Source organism: Neophocaena asiaeorientalis, unplaced genomic scaffold (genome assembly GCF_003031525.2).
Source record: "Neophocaena asiaeorientalis asiaeorientalis breed wild unplaced genomic scaffold, Neophocaena_asiaeorientalis_V1.1 scaffold489, whole genome shotgun sequence".
Lineage (NCBI taxonomy): Eukaryota > Metazoa > Chordata > Mammalia > Artiodactyla > Phocoenidae > Neophocaena > Neophocaena asiaeorientalis.
This window is the reverse complement of record NW_020174791.1, coordinates 3,103,232-3,126,243: the sequence shown is the minus strand read 5'-3', so window position 1 is coordinate 3,126,243 and position 23,012 is coordinate 3,103,232. Positions and strand designations below refer to the sequence as shown.

Genomic DNA, 23,012 nt, shown 5'->3' with positions numbered 1-23,012 from the left:
GCTTTGTCAGACCAGTAGCCACATGGAGGATCGCGGTTTAAGATCGTAGGATGCCCGAGAATGTAAGGATGTGGGATGGGATGCAATGGGGTTTTTTTCTCTCACATTTTATTAACCCAGATAAAATTGCTCTTACTTGTAAGGAGAAGCCCGGGTCCTGGAGCTGGTTAGCCCTCACTGCCCTCGTTTCCTGGGGGCGGCATCGCTCACCTGCCCCCACCTTTCCGGGGGCTCTGAGGGCCCGGGGCCCACGTGCCTGCGGACAGAGCAGGGACAGTGCCGCAACCCTGCCCCGGGGCGGATGAGACCCTCCCCGTGGCTTTCTGCAGGCTCACAGCCTCCCTCCGCTGGCTAAGCTCAGCACTGAGTAGAAATTGAGTCGCGGGAAGTGTTCTTTGCTATCGTGTCAGTGTCGTCTTTAAATCGCAGGTTTTCAGACTGTGCCCCCCAGCACTTTGGGGTTCTGCAAGGTGTCTGCCGAGAGAGCATAGTTCTGGCAGCTGTGGCCGCCCTGCCGCTCCGCATCCGCTTCTGGTGCAGCTTATAGTCAGGCGGGGGCCGCGGACGGCTGAGCCCAAGAGCCAGGACCGGCGCACGAAACTGTCTATAGTGTTTTTTTTTTCATTTAATTAATTTATTTTTGGCTGCGTTGGGTCTTTGTTGCTGCGTGCGGGCTCTCTCTAGTTGTGGCGAGCAGGGGCTACCCTTCGTTGCAGTGCTCAGGCTTCTTGTTGCAGTGGCTTCTCTTGCTGCGGAGCACGGGCTCTAGGCGTGCGGGCTTCAGTAGTTGTGGCGCGCGGGCTCAGTAGTTGTGGCGCACGGGCTTAGCTGCTCCGCGGCACGTGGGATCTTCCTGGACCAGGGCTCAAACCCGTGTCCCCTGCGTTAGCAGGCGGATTCTTAACCACTGCACCACCAGGGAAGCCCCTGTCCGCGGTTTTCTGTTGGACCATCGTTCTCTCTGATGCTGGACTAGTGGTTGGTTAAAATACCTAGTTTCTGTAGTCCTTTGTATGGACGTGGATTAAACGTCAAACCTACGCTCGTCCACTGCGTGGTGGTGGTTAGCACGTCTGTGTTGACTCAACAGTGAAAGGTTCGGTACTTTCAAAATGCACTCTATTTTCTAGATTAAGGAAAAGGTCATTTGAGCTAGGTTTTAGTACGTTTAACCTTTTCTAGTAACTTATTGTGGAAGCCCAGGTATATCTTACCACGCTTAATTTTGAACTTCATTTTGAGTGTAAAGAAGTGGACCGAAATGTGCTTTCAGAAGTCAGTTTTCAAGGGAATTTCGGTTCTTCCCCATTTCCATATGGACTTAGCCGTACACATCAGGAGTCCTCCTGGGACGGTTCTGCTCTCTAGACCCCTCTGGTTGCTTCTTCCCCTGAATTATTCCGTGCATCTCCGTGTCTCGTCAAAGGGAGTCGGGCACACATCCACGTGCTGGGTTTGCCTTAATGAGCATCTCCCAGGAGCAGGCTCTCGTCGCAGCGGGGGCTCTACGGGCAGCCTGACTCCCAGCAGGACTTCTCACGAGGCCGCAGCGGGCACTGACGCTCTCTCTCTCTCTGTCTCTCTCTCTCTGTGCAGTTTTCCCCAGCATCCCCGAGGAGCCAGGCATGCCCTGTCCGGGAGAAGACAGTGAGTACCGCCTCTCCCATGACGTGTGTCACAGTGATGGGTTGACGTGTGTGCTCTGCAAGGCGGGGGAGGATGGAGCTTGGTGGCCCGAGGCTTAGGTGCCCCTTGCAAACAGTCTGAAAGCAGAGTGGGCAGCGGGTGTGGCCTCGTGTGGGATTTTCACTGGTGTCCTCGCCCTTGGCTAGGGGTGTATCCACCATCAGACAGGGCACTGGCTTGGTCAGTGGTGCCATGAGGTAAAGCCCAGGAGAAGCCCTGATGTCCCCCGGCGGGAAGGGGCCTGGCTGGGATGGCTGGACACTGCTCCCGTGTGTCTGTCCCAGCTGTGGCCACCCCCAGACCTGGTCATCGGCCCCTCCCAGTCCATACCGGGCCCACCAGGGAGGCATCCGTTCCTCCTCCATGGCAGGTCTGTTGGTTGAAGATAGAGTCCCAGGGGCCGTGGGTCAGAGGAGAGCTTCTGACCACGCCCCGGAGGCCCCCGACCCTGAACAGCGTGCCCTGCCTCGTCTTTCAGGGCAGGGCCCCCAATGGATGGGGCGTAGAGAAACTTTACACCAATCACCAGACCCTCCTCGGGCCCTGACCTGGTGCTGAGGGGCTCTGGACCCCGGTGGCCGCTTGTTCGGTTAGGGGGACTTGGCTCCGCCTCCTGCCAGCAGGGGTCCCAGGGTGGGCTCCGGATCAGGTCCCTGGGCCCGGCCTCTGGATGCCAGCAGCGTCCTGTGTGGGGTGGGAGCAGATTTGAGCAGAGGCCGGACTTGGGTGCGTGACTTGCATTTCGGGGAGCAGTCGGGGATGAAGAGAGATTTGGGAGCCCTTAGCATAGAGGAGGTTGTTGAGGCCACGGAGGGTGTGGCCAGTGATGAGGGCCGGGCCTTGGGGTCTCCCAAAGAGAGCAGGGGACCCTGGAGGAGCAGTCAGCAAGGCCATGGAGACATCCCGATCATGGAGCCCTGGCGGGAGTGGAGCAGGCAGTCTGAAGAGGCAGCAGTAGCCCAGGGGCCGTCAGGAGGTGCTGCCCCAGGGGGCGGACGTGAGGGGCAGGTCTGGGAAGGCTGGGGGGTGGGTGAGCAGTCCCAGTGCGTCCTGGCTGGGAGGCAGATGTCCGCCGCTGGTAGATAAAGCCAGAGGTGGGGGGCGAGCCTGGAGCTTCTGAGGCCTGGAAGCCGCCCTGAGAAGGTGGGCAGGGGGGCGGGAGGGAGTCAGTCCCACGGGTAAGACTTCCTGGCCGCCGCCCGCCCCGTCCAGGACAGCAGGGTCCTGTGCGCATGTGCGGTTTCACTGCCAGCGGCCCTTGGACCTGCCAGGACGTGGCTCAAGACAGGACACTGCGGGGGTGGGGAGTGCGGACAGCCGGGAGCAGACCCCATGAGCAGAAGCCCACCTGCAGGAGCCCCAGGTGGCCAGAGAGGAGCTCGTCGGTGGGGGGCTCGGAGGCGGGTGGGCCTCCCGGGGGTCCTCATCCCACGCGGGGCTGCCCCTCCCCGTGGCCCCCCGCCCCGGGGTACCCACGTCTCATGGAAGGGGCACACTTTTGATAGTTCACGTTGTCTTTTCAGACACATAAAAGGATAAAATAAGGTAGACCTTCCAGCTGGAAGGAGGGTCCCCTCCACTGTGCTCTGTATGAGGGGTCCCCCAGCTCGTTTCTTTGCCCCCTTGATGGCTCTCAACCACAGTGACAGGCTGTCTGTCTGTCTGCCCAGAGTCGTCGCCAGCAGCCCGTGCAGCGCGGGGGTCGCCCAAGCATCTCTGCATCTCGGTCTCTGGCTGCCCGGCCATCAGCTCAGGCCAGGGCCCCAGCAGTGCTGCCCTGAGGGCCTCGGACCTGCCCGTTCTGTCCCCGACTCGGTGCCCTCCTGGCTTCATCCCCGCGTGGACGCCGCCCTGTCTGGGGCCTCATGTAGGGGATGGTGATGGGGGTCGGCACAGCCGATGCTGTGCCCTCCTGGGGTCGTGGGAGTCACAGGATCTCTGCCGGAGAGGGACGTGGGCTGACGTGTGGGCAGGGGCTGCATCACCGCGGGGGAATGCGGAGAATGTGGGGCCATCCCCACTCGCGAGCAGGTCCTTGAGATGCTCACCAGGGGCGGCTCCGAGCTCCGGGCCACTCGCTTTTGTTGGAACATTCCAGCAGCCTCTCCGCGCAGGTGGAGGATGGGGTGGACGGAGGGTGGGGGTGGCGTCCCCTCCCTGGCTCTGCTTGTCCAGCTCGGTCGTGACGCTGACCTTGGGCAGTTAGGACCGCCCTGCGCTGGTCCCCCGATGGCCTGGGTGCAGGCATGATCCTGGCACCTGTGTGGGCGTTGGTGTTCACTGCCAAGGCCGGGCGAGTTAGAAGGGTCAGGCTGGTGGGACACATGGCACCCTTGACATGGGTCAGGACCGCGTGCAGATGCTGGCGGGTCTGACGGGCGGTAGCCAGACAGGGACACGCGGCAGAGATGCAGCCTCAAGGTCGTGCTGGGCATGTCCGGCCGGGCCTGTGTTCGTGGCAGCAAAGCGCCTTCCAGCACCTTCTGTGCAGGGTGTCAGCCTGAATTTAATCGGTTCTATAGGGTTTTTAAAAATGGTGTAAAGTACACCTAACATAAAATGTGCTATTTTAACCACTTTAACCTGAACAATTGAGTGGCATTTAGTAGGTCCACCACCTCTGCCGCTTCTGAGACACGTTCAGGAAGAAAACCTCGTGCCCACGAGCAGTGATAGCTCCTCCCCTCAGCGCCTGACAGCCACCAAACTGCTCCATCTCTATGGAGTTACCTGGTGTAGACGTTCCGTGTAAATGGAATAGATGATACGTGGTCTTTTGTAACTGGCTTCTTAACGTGATGTTTTTGAACTTCATCCATGTTGTAAGGTGTATCAGAACTTCAGTCCTTTCTTTTTTCCCCAATTTTTTTTATCACGGTGAAATACACATAATATAAATTATCACCTTAACCATTTTTAAGTGTATAGTTCATTGATATAACCTGAATTCATTTTGTTATGCAGCCATCACCACCATCGTCTCCAGAACTTCCTCATCTTCCCAAACCGACACTCTGCCCCCGTGAGACGCTCACTGCCCACCCCTCCCCCAGCCCCGGGCCCCACCCTCCTCCTTTCTGTCTCTGTGAGTGTGACTCCTCCAGGGACCTCACAGAAGCGGGATCACACAGAATTCGTCCTTTTGTGTCTGGTTTATTTCACTCGGCATCATGTCCTCAGGGTCCATCCACGTTGGAGCAGGTGTCAGAGTTTCCTCCCTTTCTAAGTTTGAATAATATTCCATTGTATGGATGGACTACGTTTTGTTTATCCATCTGACGATGGGGTCGCTTCTGTGTTTTAGCTACTCTGAATAATGCTGCTATGAACATGGGTGTAGAAATATCTCTGAGACTCTACTTTCAGTTCTTTTGGGTATGCATGCAGTAATGGAATTGCTGGGTCATATGGTAGTTCTATCTTTAATTTTTTGAGCAACTGCCATACTGTTTTCTACAGTGGCAGCACCATTTTACATTCCCGCCAGCAGTGCACAGTGGTTCTCATTTCCCCATATTTTCACCAATGCTTGTTGTTTTCTGGTTTTTTGATAGTAGCCATCCTGGTGGGTGTGAGGTGACATCTCACTGTGGTTTTGATTCTCGTTTCCCTAATGATTAGTGATGGTTGAGCCTCTTTTCATGTACTTGTTGGCCACGTGTATGTCTTCTTCGGGGAAATGTCTACTCAAGTTCTTTGCCCATTTTGAATTGGGTTGTTTGTTTTGTTGCTGTTGAGTTTTAGGAATTCTCTACATATTCTGATATTAACCCCATATCAGATATATGATTTGCAAACATTTTCCCCCATTCTGTGAGGTTTTTTTTGTTTGTTTAACTTTGTTTATGGTGTCCTTTGATGCACAAAATTATAAAATTTTCATGAAGTGCAATTCGTCTGTGTATGCTTTTGTTGCCTGTGCCTTGGTGTCATGTCCAAGAAATCATTGCCAAATCCCATGTCGGGAAGCTTTTGTCCTTTGTTTTCTTCTAAGAGTTGTATAGTTTCAGATCTTACGTTTAGGGTCTTTGCTGCATTTTGAGTTAACTTTTGCATATGATGTTAGATGAGGGTCCAACTCTGTTCTTTTGCATGTGAATATCCAGTTTTCCCAACACCATTTGTTGAAAAGACTGTCGTTTCCCCATTGAATGGTCTTGGCACCCTTGCTGGAAATCATTTGACCATATGTGTGAGGGTTTATATCTGGGCTCTCTATTCTATCCCATTGGTCTGTTTGTCTGTCTTTATGCCAGTAGCACAGTTTTGATTACTGTAGCTTTGCAGTGAGTTTTGAAATCAGGGAGTGTGAGTCCTCCAGCTTTGTTCTTTTTCAAGATTGTTTTGGCTCTTCTGGGTCCCTTGAGATTCCATAACAATTTTAGGATGTTTTTCTGCCAAAAACATCATTGGGATTTTGGTAGTGATTGCATTGACTCTTCAGATCACTTTGGGTAGTATTGATATCTTAACGATATTAACTCTCCTAATCCATAGACACGAGATGTCATTCTACTTATTTACGTCTTGTTTAATTTCTTTCAGCACTGTTTTATAGTTTTCAATGTACAAGTCTATCACTTCCTTGTTAGATATATGCTTAAGTATTTTATTCTTGATGCTAATGTAAATGGAACTGTGTTTGTAATTTCCTTTTTGGGTTGCTCACTGTGAGGATATAGAAATGCAACTGATTTTTATGTGTTGACTTGCTATCCTGCTATTTTGCTATTTCGTTTCTGTGGAATCAGTTTTCTATGTCATCTGTGAACAGAGATAATTTATTTATTCCTTTTCAATTTATATGCTTTTTATTTCTTTTTCTTGCCTAATTGCTCTGGTTAGAACCTCTAGTACTCTGTTGAATAGAAATGGTGATAGTGGGCATCCTTGTCTGTTCTTGATCTTGAAAGAAAAGCTTTCAGTCTTTCACCGTTGAGTGTGATGTTTGCCGTGGGTTTTTCCTGTATGGCTTTTCTTGTACTGAGGTGGTTTCTAGGGTATGAGAAATGTACTTGGTCCTTGTCCCTAGTTTACGGCAAGGAGCTCCTAAAACCCTTGGAATTTCCTGAGTGATAGGAGTGTCTTGTCATTCGTTAGGAGGTGATTTAGGGTGGGGGCCCTGATAGCCTCAGGATGGGGCTGGTCACCGGAAAGACAAAGAGATTAGAGGCTTGGAACTTTCAGTCCCAGCCCCTGACCTTAAGGGAGTGGTGAGGGGCAGGAAGTTGAACTTATCTCCAACAACTGCCAGTGATTTAATCAACTGTGCCTATGCAATGAAGCCTCCATAAAACCCCGAAAGGATGGGGCTCAGAGAGCTCTCAGATCAGATTTGGGGGAGTGGCTCCTGGAGAGCGTGGACGCTCCGCACCCCTTCCCCGTGCCTCGCCCTGTGCATCTTCCTTCTGGCTGTTCCTGAATTAATCTGGGAAGGTCAATGTTTCTCTGAGTTCTGTGAGCTGCTGTAGCAAATTAATCGAATTGAGGAGGGGGGTGTGAGCCTCCAATCTATAGCCGTGGGTCAGAAGCAGGTGTCAACCTGGACGGGCAACTGGCATTGAAGTGGGGTGGTGGGCAGTCTTTGTAGGACTGAGCCCTTACCCTGTGGGGTCTGACGCTACCTGCAGGGAGATGGTGTCAGAATTGAGTTAATTGCTTGGTAGTATGGGGAAAAACATACCAGGTACCTCCTATTCCTAGTTTGTTGAATGTATTTATGGTAGAAGGATTTTCTACTTTGTCAAATGCCTTTTCTGCATCCGTTGATCTGATCGCATGTCTTTCTTTTGTTCTGTTAATGTGGTTCATCACATTATGGATTGTTCATCTTTTTATTCCAAGAATAACTCCCCCCTGGTCACGGTGCGTAACCCTTTTACTGTGCTGCTGAATTTGGTTTGCTAGTATTTCGTTGAGTTTTGTGTCATTTTTCTTAGGGGACGTTGGTCCTTCGTCTTCTTTTCTTGTAGTCTCTTTGCCTTGCTTTGGCGTTAGGGTAAGTTGACCTCCTAGAACGAGTTAGGAAATGTTCCCTCTTCAGTTTTTTGGAAAAGTTGGGGAAGGATTGGTGTTAGTTCTTCTTTAAATATTTGGTAGAATTCACCAGTGAGGCTGTCGGGTCCAGGACTGTTCTTTGTCGGGGAGCTTTTCTTTTTTTTATTACTGCTTCACTCTCCTTACTAGTTATAGGTCTATTCAGGTTGTCTGTTTCTTAGTGATTTAGTCTTGTAGATTCTGTGTTTCTAGGAATTTGTGCATTTCATCTAGGTTATCCAGTTTGTTGGTGTACAATGGTTTATAGTAGTCTCTTACTGACTTCTGTGAAATCAGTAGTAATGCTCCCACTTCCATGTCTGATTTTAGTAATTTGAGCCTTTCCTTTTTTTCTTAGTCCACCTAGCTAAAAGTTTGTCAATTTTGTTGATCTTTTCAACAAAAATGGTTTCACTGATTTTTCTCTATTGTTTTTCTGTTCTCTGTTTTGTTTATCTCTGCTTTAATCTTTATTATTTCCTTCTGCTAGCTTTGGGTTTTATTTGTTTTTCTAGTTTCTTAAGTCGTATAGTTAGGCTGTTGATTTGAGATCTTTCTTTTTTAAAAAAAATTTATTTTATTTATTTATTTTTGGCTGCGTTGGGTCTTTGTTGTTGAACGCGGGCTTTCTCTAGTTGCCTTGAGCGGGGGCTGCTCTTCGTTGTGGCGCACGTGCTTCTCATGGCGGTGGTTTCTCTTGTTGCGGAGCACAGGCTCTAGGTGCGCGGGCTTCCGTAGTTGAGACACGTGGGCTCAGTAGTTGTGGCTCACGGGCTCTGGAGCGCAGGCTCAGTAGTTGTGGCGCACGGGCTTAGTTGCTCCGTGGCATGTGGGATCTTCCCGGACAAGAGCCAGAATCCGTGTCCCCTGCGTTGGCAGGCAGATTTTTAACCGCTGCACCACCAGGGAAGCCCCGAGATCCTTCTTACTTTTTAAGGGAAGCATTTATAGCTGTAAATTTCTCCCTTAGCTTCGCTTTCTCTGCATCCCTTAGGTCTTGGTATGTTGTGTCTTTGTTTTCATTTGTCTTTAAGTATTTTCTAATTTACATTGTGATTTCTTCTTTACATTTCTTTCTTCTTTACATTCTTTCTTTTACATTACATTTCTTTACATTTCTTTCTTTCTTGTTTAAGAGTGTGTTGTTGAATTTCCACACATTTGTGAATTTTCCAGTTTTCCTCCTCTTGTTAATTTCTAACGATCCTGCTGTGGTCGCAGAAGACATTTTGTGTGATATCTGTCCTTTAAAATCGATTGAGACTTACCGTGTGGCCTGATGGCTGGGAGGGCAGAGTTTTACCCACTGCGGCACCAGGGACGGCCCCCTCTTGGGTGTTTCGTCACATCTTATGTATCCATTCACCTGTTGTTGGACGTTGGGTTGTTTCTGCATCTTGGCTATTGTGGACATTCATGCACAGGTTATAGGTTTTTAAGACACTGAATTGGCCATTTTGTTCTGGCCACAGCACAGAGAAGTTTTCAGGTCTGTGTATGTTGAGGCATCATCAGAATAAACTGTCAGCAGGGCCCGGGAGACGCCCCACCTTAAAGGGTTCTGGCTTCTGTCCGGTTCCACGTCCTGCGCAAGCGGAGCTTGGTTGCCCTGCATTGCCCGCGAGGTGCAGGCGATGGAGGTGAATGTGCCGTCGGCTCAGCTGGGAGAGTGTGCTCCCTGCTGTCGGCAGCAGGGTCCTGATGGCAGCTGGGAGACCGGGAGGCTCCCTCCCACCAAGCGGAAGCACCTTTCCAGGGCGTTCCGGGGCGCTGTGTGCGGGGAGAGCTGGGCTGGCTGGTGACGTCCCCGGGGGAGGTGGGACCTGCAGGTGGTGGCTCTGGGTGGCTTATTGGAGTCCAGGAATGACGTGGCAGCACTGGGGCCCGAGGGAGGGCCACCTGCTGGCTCTGACAAGGGCGCCGGGCAGCCCAGTGCCAAGCGCGGGGTGGTGGCGGCACAGAGGGGCTCTGTGACCTCACGGTGCCCTCTGTGCGTTATCCATCCCACTGGGGGTCCTCCTCTGCTCACACGGAAGTGTTCATGTTGGATTTTTGTGCGTTTCAGCCTGTTTCACATTTTCCTTTCTAGCTCCCCCAAATGGAAGACATATTTCGTTTCTTGCATTCTGGTCTTTGATCCGTCTAGAACGTACAGCTGTGTCCCCGGTGGTGTTGGCCTGGGTGTCGCTGGGCGCGTCTCCTGTCTCAGACGTGAGTGGCCAAAGCTCTCGGGCCCGAGATGCAGCAAACCCAGGTCTCTGCTCTGCGCCTCGGGCAGCGGGACTCGGGGAGCCTGTGAGATGCAGCAGATGTCGTACCTGGGGGCGGTGGGGATGTGGAGAGTGCGCCGCACACGGGCCTGGGTCGCGGCTCCTCCAGGGCATACAGTCACGGTGACAGACGGCAGGCCGGTCCCCACCGGGATTGCCGCAGTGAGCATCAGGGTCGCACCCGGGCGGTGTGCAGGGATCCCGTCAGGGACCCTCCTCGCCTCCCCTTGGCCGTCCCACCCCCATCAGGAAGGGAGGGCGCAGGGCCAGCAGGCGGCCGGGCCCCTTCCTAGCAGGGTCCCTGAGTGCCCACTGGGTGGCCTGCTCTAGGCTCTGCTGGGCCACTTGTCCCTGCAGCCACGAGGCCCGACGGGAGGGAGAGGCCTGGCGCAGGGCAACGGGGACTTGGGGGTGTGCGGTGCTGCTGGGCATGTTAGGTCCTGGGGCTGCATGACCTGGTACCCCGAGCTCAGAACAGCTGGAGACGGAGTCTGCAGTGGGAGCTCCGGGGGAGAAAGGTCTGGGTCTTCTGGCCGCACACTCCTCCCTCCGGCTTCATGGGCACCTCCCCTCTGTGTCCGCCTGTCTTTCCTCCTCTTCTTACAAGGACATGTCATTGGATATAGGGCCACTCTTGAGCCCCTTACTTCCTCACGTCTGTGAAGACCCTTTTCCGGGTAAGGTCCCATCTGCAGATTCCAGGGTCTAGGCGTGGACGTGTCTCGGGCCAGCACCCAGCCCCCTACAGTCGACTACACTCAGGTCCGATTGCCCAGTCTCCTCGTGGGGCGGTGGGTGGTCCGATCCCCCCGCACCCTGTGGGTGTGGTCTGCCCCCGGGAGGTGCCCTCTGCACAGGGTCCCTGCGGGCCTCTGGCGTGGAGCTTTGCGGCAGACGCTGTGCAGGTTTGCAGGGAGCCCAGGGCCCTCGCAGTGTTTGGGTCGGGGTCCCGTGCGGAGCTCTGAGGGGTGGGACCCTGGGTCGGATGGTGGAAGGCGGATTCACACCAGGCCCCACTCAGAGGTGTGGGGGACGGGGACCTGAAGCTTGTGCTGCGGCCAGGCTGGCGCTCAGGAGCATCGCCTGGGCCGGCTACTCGCGCACAGATTGTGGGTCTGGGTGGCACGTCCGTGGGTCTTCCCGCAGGGAGCAGGCCCAGCAGGGGCTAAGCATGGTCGAGACCTTCAGCCCTCCCGAGGACAGTGGGGTCCTGTTGCCCACTGCCCCGTCGGCCCCCTCTGACGGCCGCTGTCCTTAACATCTGGCCGCACTCCCCTCAGTGTGACCGGACCCCTGTCGGCCCCTCCTGCCGGCCCCTCCTCCACAGGGGCTCTTCCCAGGGACCTGACTCCAGCCTGGGGGCTGGGGGTGATTGGCAGCTGGAGCGAGCCCCCAGCAGGGCGGCCGAGGGGTGGAGTGGCCTCCCTGGGAATGTTGGGTAGTGACTGTGTGTGCCTGGCTGGGAATCAGGCAGGTGTCCAGGCAGCAGCCGCAGCTCTGCCAGTGGAGCAGATGACAGACCCGTTAGCTACTGCCTTTCCTTACCTGTAAAATGGGGTAATGGGACTGTGAATCAGGCACTGTTTGTAAAGCGCTGGGACCTCCATGGAGCGAGTGGTTATTCAGTGTGTTTTAAAGGACAGTTGGGGGCACTTACAGGGCAGAATAAATGCAATAAACGAAGCCCTCTTGGTCACTTGGGAGTGTCCCTGTGGGTGGTGAAGTTGGCCCCAGGAGGGCTTCCTGGAGGAGGAGTCTCGTTGGAGGCCCTGTCACAGGGAGTTAGCCGTGGACACTGCGGGTGCTCGAGTGACCCCTGGGAAGGGGTGTGGGAAGGAGGGCTGCAGCGTCAACACCAGGATCCGGCCGGGGCAGGGCTGGCGGGTCTGGACTCAGCCGGGCTTCTTAGTCCTTAAAGGCCTCGGAGAAAATGCAAATCTGGGGGTTTGGTGCTGGATCCCGTCTTAAAAGCCGGCAGTGTCCTGCGAGGTCCTGGGAACCTGGCGCTGGCAGCCTGTGTGCTTCGTGTCATTGGTCCCGGCCTGTCCACACGCTCAAGCGACAGAGGTGTCCCTGGACTGTTGGGTGGGCTGGCTGGTGTAGGAACCCCCCTCCAGCCTGCTCCCAGGGAGAGGCGTCCCACGTTCAGGGGGGCAGGCAGTGCTGCAGAGGACCCTGTTTGTCACCTGGGTGGCCCTTGTGTGGCTCTGGGGCCGAGCCTGGCACCCAGGGCAGGACCCCCAGGGTCGGGGAAATTGTATCTGGGCCAGGACCCTGTCCGGCCTCACCCCTCAGGTCTGGAGGTGGAGTCTGGCTAGGAGGATGACTGCTGGCTTTGTCTGCAGCTGTGCCCCCTGCCAGCCCCTGTGGGCTGGGCCAGGCTTCCTCACCTGTCAGGAGCCCCAGGCCTTTGGGGGCCTCCGAAGCCCTCTTACTCCCAATAAGTGGCAGTGGCGTGGGGGTGGCAGCCTGGCCCTGCTCTCCCTGCAGCTGGGCCCCAAGCCATTTCCTCTCCTATTCTGGGGCCAGAAAGCTCTCACAGCCTGAGGTGTTAAAGGCAAGTACCTGGATACATGCGAGTCAGCCTATGGGAGAGTGAGCGGAAGGGAGACTCACCTGGGCTCTCACCTGGGCTTGTACGTCCGGAAGCCCAGAGGAGTGGTGACCACGGAGTGGGGCCGGGTTGAGGCTGGTGGGGACAGCCACGGGCTGCAGGGGCCACGGTGGGTTGCGGGGCAAGGGGCATCCCCGCCAGTGGCTGTGGGAGAGGATGGGGCTCAGGCTGGGCCCCCTGCCCACCCGCCTCTCTCGTTCACGTTCCCACCCGCTGTGCCCGGAGCTGCCGTCCCGCCTGTTCTCTGGCTCTGAAGCTTCGCGTGCCTCCCGGACACACGCCGGGCGACCGCCCAGAAGCAGAGCTGGTCCTGGAGGGGCCTTGGCTGGGGCACGTCTCCCGCGGCCACGACCCACCCAGGGAAACCAGGGGTCGCTCCGTGCGATGGTGGCGGCTCCTGAACACGCGTGTGTTTGTGAGAGCCCAGAGGGCGGTGCCGCCATGCTGCCGGGTTCAAACCCCGGCTCCGGGCAGGTGAGGCAGCTTCCTGTGCCTTGGTTTCCCCTGCTGTGAAAGGGGTCTGGAGTGACCGCCCCCTTGGGTGCTGTGTGTGCACTAGCAGAGCTAGAAGGGCTCCGGGAACAGGCTGAGTACCCAGCTCGCCGCCTCCCCTGCCCCCGCTGGTGGATCAAGGGCGAGGAAGTTGCCCCCGTCGTGCGCTCAAGGCCACCCAGCGTCCTCAGAGTGAGAGGACGAGAACGAGGCCCAGCGTGGGTGGGGGGCTGGGGTGGGCCAGGTGGTCGAGCAGGTGTGGGTGGACCCGTTACCACCGAATCCTTTCAGGAGAACGGACGCCTGCTATTTCCTGGTGTTTATAGGTGTGTGTACTGTTTATTAAAAATCCAGTTTCAGGAAATTCTGTGGCGGTCCAGTGGTTTGGACTCTGCGCTTTCACTGCCGGGGCCCGGGTTTGATCCCTGGTCAGGGAACTAGGATCCAGCAAGCCCTGCAGAGTGACCAAAAAAAAAAAAAAGAAAAAAGAAAAAAATCCAGTTTCGTTCAGCTTTGTCTCAAATTACTTGCAATAACCTGGGACAGCTACTTTTCCACCTAAAATGGACTTCCAGTGAAATGCACGGTCTCCTGGTTCAGCTTGGGTTTTCTAGAGTTCTGCAAAGCTGGGTGTTTGGAATGACTGGAGGAGAGATGGCTGAAGGGCAGCAGCGGTGACACCAAGCGCGTCTTTTGCGGGTTCTCCCCTTGGACTCAGGATAAATCTGCATTTCCCATCGAAGCCCACTGTGGATGTGATGGTTCCGCGATTTTATGATTTTATAGTCTTAGGGTTATGCCAACTTTTCCTGTAAAAGCCAAACGATAAATATTTTGGGCTCTTTGGGCCATTTAGCCTCTGTCTTGGGCTCTCAGCTGCCGTGTGGTGTGAAAGCAGCCCCAGTACGGCAACGGGGGAGCAGGGCTGTGCTACCACGAGGTGTTATCGATGGATACTTTCACAGCTTCTGGGGACTTTCTACTCCAGTGGCGCTTCTGGAGTTGTACTGAGTTTCAGACACCCTCGCACGGTCACTCGATGCCGGGTCAGAGAAGCTCCAAGGTGACTTCAGCCCGGAGCAAGGGAAGGAGCTGGAGTCCAGACCCAGAGCTTTGGCGCGGACTCTGTGTCGGGAACATGGGTAAGCGTAGACTCCTGAGCCGGCTGCCTGCCTAGAATCGATCAGAGGAGGGAGGCCTGAGGGTGGGGGGGAGAAGTTTCCAGCATGCTCCGTGCCCCCAGTGTGAAGCCTGGCCACACAGGCTGAGCACAAGCCCTGGGGGCTCCAGGGAGGGGAGCCGAGTCCCCTCGTGATTTTGGAATCGGAGGGAAAAGCCGGCCAGGGCCGGATGCCGGGTGTAGTGGGTCCTGGGGCGGGTGTCGGAGGTCCGGGGTCCACTCTGGCCACGGCCGGCACGACACAGGCCGCGTGGGGGGGGGGGCCCACCTCCCACCTCAGCCTGGAGCAGGTGCGGTTCCAGGCTGGTCACCCCGATACTTGCCTCCTTGGGAGCTCGGTTCCCCCATTTCTGCCCTTGCCGCTGGCCCCCCACCCCCCAGAGTAGCAGCAGCATCAAGACACGCCTCCTGACCTGGGTTCTCTGCCTCATTGACCGGAGCCAGGCCTCTCTCCTTCCCCTCCCCCCGGGCCACAGTGCCCAGGCCTTGGGACCCGTGAGCATTCACGCTGGACCCATTCTTGGCCTCAGCGATGCAGGTCGGAGATCACCCGCACTCTGGTGGCCGCGGCATCCCCGCATCCCGGCCGGTGAGCCTGATGTGGTGGCCCCAGGCCCCGCCGGGCTCTGTTCCCCATGGACGCTGCGTTTGAGCAGCTCCGGGAGGCCGAGCCGCTGCCCTGGGCTCCCTTCAGGTCCATTTCAATGCAGAGATGCTTGTGGTCCTGTGACGTCAGCTCCTCGACATCCAGGCCGTGTTTTAGCTGGTGCCTCAGCTGCCGGCTCCAGCTTCCCAGGGGAGCCGGGTACCACCCGGGCCTGGAGACATGAGGAGGCAGGGATGTGAGAGGCGGGGGACAGGCCAGCCAGCCTTCCTTTAAATATCTACCCTGGTGTGTGAGCCCCCCTTGCCTATTGTCGGGTCCAAGGGGAGCAGGGGGCAGCGTCGGCACATTCAGGGAAGGAGGATGCCTCCTTTCATGCCCACTGCTCCGTAGAGCATAAAGGATCCGGCCGAGGAGGCAGTGGAAGAAAGCCCGGTAAGTGATGCGCATCTCCCGGCAGGGCAGCCGCGATGGTCCGCGTCTCGGCTGTGTGGCACCCGGCCTGCAGCCACCCTGCTGCACAGATGCTCCAAACACAGGCGCGCCGGTGCCACCGGCCCCGGGCAGGGATGTGGCCGCAGCAGCTCCGAGTGCGCAGGGGAACAGCGCCGAGGGGTGACAGGTTTTAGAAAAACAAGCCCCAGGGGAGCGTGCCCAGCGAGGGATGCGGCTGTTGTGGGGGGCGGGGGAGGGGGTGGAGGGGGAGGAAACCTGCCCCTGAAATCGGACGGTATGTGACCGAGGCCCGGCCGCGCGGCTGGTTGGCTCTGGGAGCAGCCTCGTTTTCATGTGGCAGCCTGGCCGGGGGCCCTGCTCTCTTCCTGGGAGTTGTGCTGCCGGGGCTTAGCGGCGAAGGGTCTGGAGTGAGCGTGCATGTGTGTTGCCTGCTCTCTGCTCCGCCTTGCTGCCGCCTGCGTGTGGGCAGCGCCACGATGGGGCCGCCTGGGGCCCCCGGCTGCCCAGGCTGCCCGCGGCCGGCACCTGTGTCCCAGCCCTGAGCCCCATGCGCAGAGCGGCTGTGCTCCCGCAGCCCCGGCGGTCCTGGCTCTGGCTCCGGCTCCGCGTTGAGGGCAGGCAGGTCGTGTCGGCGTCTGGCTTCTCCGCCCGGGCCTGGGAGGTCGGCGGCCGGGTCCCTGTTCTGACATGACTGGAGGTAGACTCGGACGCTCCGGGGCTGCACGTAGCTCGCGGGGAGGTGGGGATGTGGGTGCTTTTCTGACGTCCATTTTGCAAAAGGTGTTTTTGTAAAAATCAAAAACACCAGCAGGCAGCCCCCGCCCACCCAAGGCTGGTGGGGAGCCGGGCGGGTGGGCTGCTGGGTGGTGGGTTCCCCACCATGTGGACGGTGCTGGGGTGACGGGGAGGCTGTTCTGGCAGAGCCGCCCCTCCCCCAGGAGCAGAAGGACTGTTGTACCGGCCACCCTGCAGCCAGCCCGGGATGCGGGGGTGACTCATTTGTTTTGGATCCTAGAATCACAGAACGTAGGGTGCATTGGAGGGTTGCATGGGAAAGGGAGATGGAGCGGGTGTTGGCGCACACGTGTACCGGCCAAGGAGCAGAAATTAGCTGTGTCATAGTTTCTTCAGGATGTCTTGGCCTCTGTCCTTTCACGCGATCACACGCTGCCCGTGCAGGGCTGGTGGGACCCTCAGGGCAGACACGCTGCCCAAAGACCCAGGACGTGACTTCCAGGCCTCAGGGTCTCGGCTGGGATTAGTCAAAGCCGTGAATGGGGGACAGGTGGGAGGAGTGAACGCCCCCAAAACCACAGCCATCCTGTGTTGATGCTGCCAGGTGGGGCAGTGGCAGGGCCCACCTGTATCCGTGTGGCTTCACCACTCTCCTGTCTCTGCTGCGTCAGCCACGACGGGCCGCCTTCACAAAGTTCAGAGCTGCTGACAGTTACGTAAGGAGTGTGAGCTCCGTAACCTTCCAGACTTTACTGCCAGGGCTGCCTATTTATCAGTCGGTCACACGGAGCGGCCGGGAGCCCCTCCGGGTGGATGTCACCCTCCGCCCCCCGTCCCTGGGCACCGACCTGAGGGCCCCGTCAGGGTCGTCTGTCGTCCCTGCGGAGACGTCCTGCTTCAGAAGCTCCCCGTGTTCCCATCTTGTTCCCTTTAACATTTGAGCAGTGGGGGGGGGTTGTGTTTACCCCCCAGGACGGAGCGGATCCCATGCAGTCCGACCCCCGGGAGGCCCATCCTCCTCGGAGCTCTGGTCGGAGAGTGTGCCTGGCTCAGGCTTCAGGCCCCACTGAGCATCCGAAGGCCTGGGGAGCAGTTGTTTCCTGCTGTCGTGGGGCTGTCATGGGGCTGTCGTGGCGGACAGAGGATGCCCTGAGCGCTGCCCGCCAGAGCCAGGGCCCAGCGACGCCCAGCCCCACGGAGGACCAGCCCTCTTTCCGGGTGTCACGTCTCTGTTTACATCACAGAACAGAGAACGATTCTTTTCCATGTTTCCCTGCCTCGCTCTCTGGGAAAGGCGCGTTTGGGGGCTGGCGGGTCTGGCCGCCCCCTTGGTGGATCCCTGCTGCCGCTGGGCCTTTGCTCGTCTTTTCCCTCCACTCTTGCAGGGCAGGTGGCGCTTGGGGCTACGGTTCCACAAGGGTCGGATGGGCGTTTCATGCTCTAGTGGGGTCCCCGGCTCCCAGCCCAGGGGTGGGCACCAAGCAGGCTCTCTGTCCGTAAGAGCTTGTTGCTTTGTGGGAGGGGCAGGAAAAGCTTTGTCCAAAATCAGCCATCTGCACCAGTTACCCAGCGTTTGAGTTGTTTTGGTCACGAAATCATGGCTGACATCATCCGATCGGGAGGTGGCGCCACAAAATCCCCGCCGTGTATGTGGACGTGGCGGTTTATTTTTAGGATCGTCCTAAAATGTAGAGTAGGCCACCTCGTCGGTGCCTGGCTGCTTCTCCTCCGTGTCTCTGAGGCCTCCACCCAGGCCCAGCGGATTCTGATCCCCCCCCAGATAGCCGAACCATGAGCCGGTGGGTCCCCGTTTCCTCCAAGAGAGGTTCCAGATCAGGAGAGGCAAGGACGCCGAGTTGACAACTAACGAGCCTTTCTCGGTAGTTATTTCAAAGGTGCCGAACCGTGGTCTGACAGCTGTGGAGGCTGTTTCAGCTTCATTTCAGTCCATGATCATTTATTGGGTGAACAGGAGATTGTACATGCGAGGCTGGGGTGGGGTGGGATGGAGGGGACCCTGAATTTGCATTTTATTGTTGAGCTTGGTAGTTTGCATGTGTCTGGTCTTTTTTTTTTAATTAACAAATTTATTTATTTATTTGTTTTTGGCTGCATTGAGTCTTCATTGCTGTACATCGGCTCTCTCTAGTTACGGCGAGTGGGGGCTACTCTTCATGGGGGCGTGGGGGCTTTTCATTGTGGTGGCTTCTCTTGTTGCAGAACACGGCCTCTAGGTGCGTGGGCTTCAGTAGTTGTGGTGCGTGGGCTCAGTAGCTGTGGCTCGTGGGCTCTAGAGCTCAGGCTCAGTAGTTGTGGCGCACGGGAGTAGTTGCTCCGCAGCATGTGGGATCTTCCCGGACCAGGGCTCGAACCCGTGTCCCATGCATTGGCAGGCAGATTCTTAACCACTGTGCCACCAGGGAAGTCCCTGGTCTGTCTTTTTTTTTTTTTTTTTTTTAAGTTTATTTTTTTTTTTTTTTTTGGCTGGGTTGGGTCTTTTTTGCGGTGCGCGGGCTTCTCATTGCGGTGGCTTCCCTTGTTGTGGAGCACGGACTCTAGGCATGCGGGCTCCGTAGCTGTGGCTCGCGGGCTGTAGAGCGCAGGCTCCGTAGTTGTGGCGCATGGGCTTAGTTGCTCCGCGGCATGTGGGGTCTTCCCGGACCAGGGCTCGAACCCGTGTGCCCTGCATTGGCAGGAGGATTCTTAACCACTGTGCCACCAGGGAAGCCCTCCCTGGTCTTTTCAAAGTCTGCTTTTTTGCCTGTGTCTTCTGTGGGAAGTTTAAGAAGAGTTGATTTGTGGCAGTGGGGAGCATCTGTGTGTGTGTGCGGTGAAGAGCGCCTGGGAGGGAGAGCTGGGGTCAGCACACCAGGGCTGCCCTGGTCAAGTGGCCCCATGGCCCCCTGCCCTGTGCCTGTTTCCTTTTCTGTGATGTGGGCTTGTTGGGAGGATGGAACAAGGTTGTGTCAAACATGGAGGGGCTGGGCTGGTGGGTCCTGGTCAGGAGATGTGCATGTGTACAGTTTGCGTTGTATATTGTTTTCATACCTTGCATTTAATTTTGGGTTTTATGTTTCTATTTTAAGGTGTTGAATAGTCCATGTGGTTTAAAGAGAGAGAACAGGTGTCGCCACCCCTCTGCCACCCTTGGCATGTATTTCCAGATTTCCGGATCACACTTTTCCGTTGGGGGTGTTACTTGTTCCACGTCAGCTCAGCTCTCCCTCCCTCCCTCTACCCCCAGTAGGGTTGTTTTGTCATTGACTGTTTATATCTCGTGGCCATGAGCCACCAGCATTAGACTTCCTGTCTTGTACAACTTGTAGTTTTTCTTGCTGTTAATACTTGTCTTGATTTTCGTCCTTGCAGTTTTCTAGAAGTCCTGCCTCATATTTGCCCGTTATCTTCCCAGCGCAGGGACAGCCCTCCCGGGGCCCCCCAGGCCCTGAACTGCATGCCCAGCACCTCCCTTTGCCTTCATCCCGCAATCTCCTGCCGCTCTGCTCTGCCCGCCGCCTCCATCCCTGGCTCCCCTGTTCCCTTTCTTGGCTTCATCTCTGGTTAAGACGTCCTCCAGAGATGTTCTGAAAGAGGGGCCCTGGGGTTGGGGGTGAGAGGTAAGTCTTTTGAGACCTGGAGTGGAAGTGCTTTTACTTGAGTGGAACATGGGTGATAGTTTAGCTGGATATGGAAGCCTGTTAGAATCGCCCCCCTCGGCACCTTGGAGGAACCGACTGTGGTCCACTAGTTTCTGGTCTGATGGCGAAGTCAGAGGCCATTTTGATTGTTGTGTGTGTTTTTGTTTTGTTTTTTTTTTCTGCTGAAAGTTTCTAGGAACTTCTGTCTTCTATATTCTCAGGTTTCACGATGATGTGCCTGGATGTGGGCCTTTTTGTCTCTTGTGCTGGAACTTTCAACGTGGAAACTCAAGGCATTCCTGATGGGAAGGTTCTGTTCAGTTGTTTCTTTTTTTTTTTGCGGTACGCAGGCCTCTCACTGTTGTGGCCTCTCCCGCTGCGGAGCACAGGCTGCGGACACGCAGGCTCAGCGGCCATGGCTCACGGGCCCAGCCGCTCCGCGGCATGTGGGATCTTCCCGGACCGGGGCACGAACCCGTGTCCCCTGCATCAGCAGGTGGACTCAACCACTGTGCCACCAGGGAAGCCCTGTTCAGTTATTTCTTTGATGGTTCACCTTTGATGGTTCTGTTACCTTCTCTTCCCACTGATGGTTTGTTGGAACTCCTGGACTGGTTTTCTGATTTTCTATTTTCCACTTCTTCTATTTTATTTTCTAGGTGATATCTTTAATTTTTCTTGTCCAAACCATCTACTAAATGTGTTGTCTTGTCCTTGTTTTTTAGCTTCCAAGAGCTCTGTTTTGTTCTCTGAAGGTTCCTTTCTAGAATAGACTGTCCTGCTCTTGTTTCAGAGCTGGGAGATCACAGTGCTTCTTTGAGGTTATTAATTGTGGCAAGAGGCCCCATCGTGTAAAGTGATTACGTGAGTCACTGAGCACTTCTCTGGCTGTAAGGCTTCACAGGCATGAATCCTTTAATCCTCGTGCTGCCCTATGGGTACCTGCTATTATTGTTTGTGTCCCGTGGAGAGAATGCCACCCAAGGCACGGAGAGGTCAGGTCATTTTCCCACAGCACACAGCTGTGGCTGGTGGAGCTGGGGCCCATCCCCCGCAGGCTGGGCCCAAGTCCAGGTTCTCTGCCAAGGGTCAGGCCCCTGCTCAGACCCTCGTAAATGGAGTGTGATTGTGGGTGAGAGTCCCCGCTACTTGGAGAACCAGGTGCGTGAATGAGGCGCTGGCGCCCGCGGCCAGGTCCGAGCAGAGCAGGGCAGGTGCAGGAAGAGCTGGTGTCTTCCTTCTAAACGCGTTCTTCTGCCCTTCCCACTGCGTGTCCACCCAGGTGCTTCTCCTTGGCTTGTATCGCTAGGAGGTTTCCCCCGGCCCCCATGACCCGTGGTCATCTGCCCATGGGGATGACTGGTGCAGTGTCCTGGCTGGGCTGCTCCCGGGAGGCCGGGGGTCTCAAGCTGGGTGACCAGGCTGGGCCCTCATTCTGCCCGCCGCCAGGGTGAGGCCAGGGGTCTCCTCCTCAGAGACCAGGAGCCTCTGAGTTGAGGCCTTGGGGGGCTCCGCCCTGCCCCGTCTCCTGTGACCCCCGGCCGGCCACCCATCTCCGAGGGTGCCACGTGGTGCCCCTCTTCCCACCCCCCACCCCCGCTTCTCTTTGCTGTGACGGGTTTATCGGTGCTTTCCTTCCTTCGACTGTGGTCTTGGGAGGGAACGTAGGAAAATGATGGTGTTCCTGCTGCTGTGTTTACCTGGATACCACGTAGGTGATTCTTTCCCGAGGCTGAATTATGCAGGAGAACCAGCTCTGGGACAGGCCTTCGCGGGTGGATGTGGGCGAGCGTGGGCATCTGGAATCAGCCTGTCCGAGGGCCCGAGTGACCGTGGGACAGAGGATGCGGGGCTGACAGCGGCGTGGGGTGGGGTGGCCCCCGGCGAGGGGCAGCGGGAGGTGGCAGGGCTGACGCGTCGCGGGCGCTTCCCAGCAGTGGTCTGTGCGTGTGAGTTGATAGACTTTATGTTTTAGAACAGGCTTGGGGTTAGGGAGAATTGGGACGGCGGCACGGGAGCCGGTAGCACCAGTGTATACGTCAGTCACAGCTTATGATCCCACGTACGCACGTTTCCACGAGCTCGAGCCCCACCTCACTCGGGATTCCTCAGTTTGCCCCCGTGTCCTCTTCCCACCCGGGACCCCACATGACATTCAGTCGTCACGTGTCCTCGGGCTCCTCTGGCTGCGACAGGCCTCAGAGGCCTTTGGTTTTTGTGACCTTGGCCGTGTGCAGGAGTGCTGGCCAGGTGTGGGTCGACTGCCCCTCTTGTCTGATGTTTGTCTGATGTTTTTCTCACACTTAGACTGGGGTCGGGGGCCTGGGGAGGAGCCACGGAGGCGCCGCCCTTCTCATCACGTCACGTCGGGGCACCTGCTCTCACATCACCAGGTGACGTGGCCTCGCTCACCTGGCTGAGGTGTGTCTGCCAGGTGCCCCCTGCAGAATCCCTCTTTCTCCCTTTGCATCCTCTCCTCTGAGGAAGGTTGTCAGCACAGCCCATCAGGAGGGGAGGGGGCGTCCATGCGGATTACCTGGACTCTTCTGCTCGGGGTGTTGGATGTCCCTTCCATTGCTTTCTTTCTTCATATCAGTCTGGACTCACAGATGGTGGTTTTGTACCCGGGATTCTCATCCAGTATGACTTTCTTCTTCTGTTGCCCACATCGTTCCAGCTTCAGCCACTGGGAGCTCCTCAGGTGGGTCTGGGGAGTGTGAGGGCCAGACCGTTCCCCAGGAGGGTGGTGCTGGGGGCTCAGGGGTGTGAGGTGGACCTGGAGCCCCCGTGGGCGGTGAGGCAGGGGGATCTCTGACCCCCGTAGGTGGGGACACAGGCTCTCCCTCCGTCCCTTCACCCAGGAGAGACGGTGAGGGCAGGAGGGCACGAGGGGCGGCGTGATGGTCGGCCTGTTACGGTGGCTCAGCTGCCGCCGTCGGACGCGGGATCTTCCCGGCGAGCATGGTCTGTTCTCTTCCGTCCTGTCCTTCCGTAAAGCAGTGATGGTGACACAGGCCCAGCCCCAGCCATTGCGGCTCCAGGTGAGGCCCCAGGACGAACGCCATGGCAGTGCTGCCCTGGGAGAGCCCAGGCATATTTCTGGCTGCTGACCCGACGGGCCTGACCCGGAGCAGCTGGAAGTGGCTCCAGTCAACCTTGGTGGCCGCGCGCCCCGCTCTGGCGCTGTTTGGGGAGGGGACCCCGTGCGGGTGACCATGCGGGGGGCCTGGGGCTGCCGAGCGGCCGTTCAGGACGGACCCGGCAGATGGCACCTCTCCAGGAGCAGGTCCGCCGGTGCCGT

At 56.8% G+C, this 23,012-nt stretch overlaps 1 protein-coding gene across 1 annotated transcript in view; it reads left to right on the top strand.

Moving 5' to 3' along the window:
* The window catches only part of PRKCZ (protein kinase C zeta), a 93,451-nt gene that overhangs the window by 1,363 nt on the left and 69,076 nt on the right, over window positions 1–23,012 (top strand). Inside the window, 1 exon segment of the mRNA XM_024760285.1 lies at window positions 1,596–1,647. Coding sequence (XP_024616053.1) covers window positions 1,596–1,647 — 52 coding nt within the window.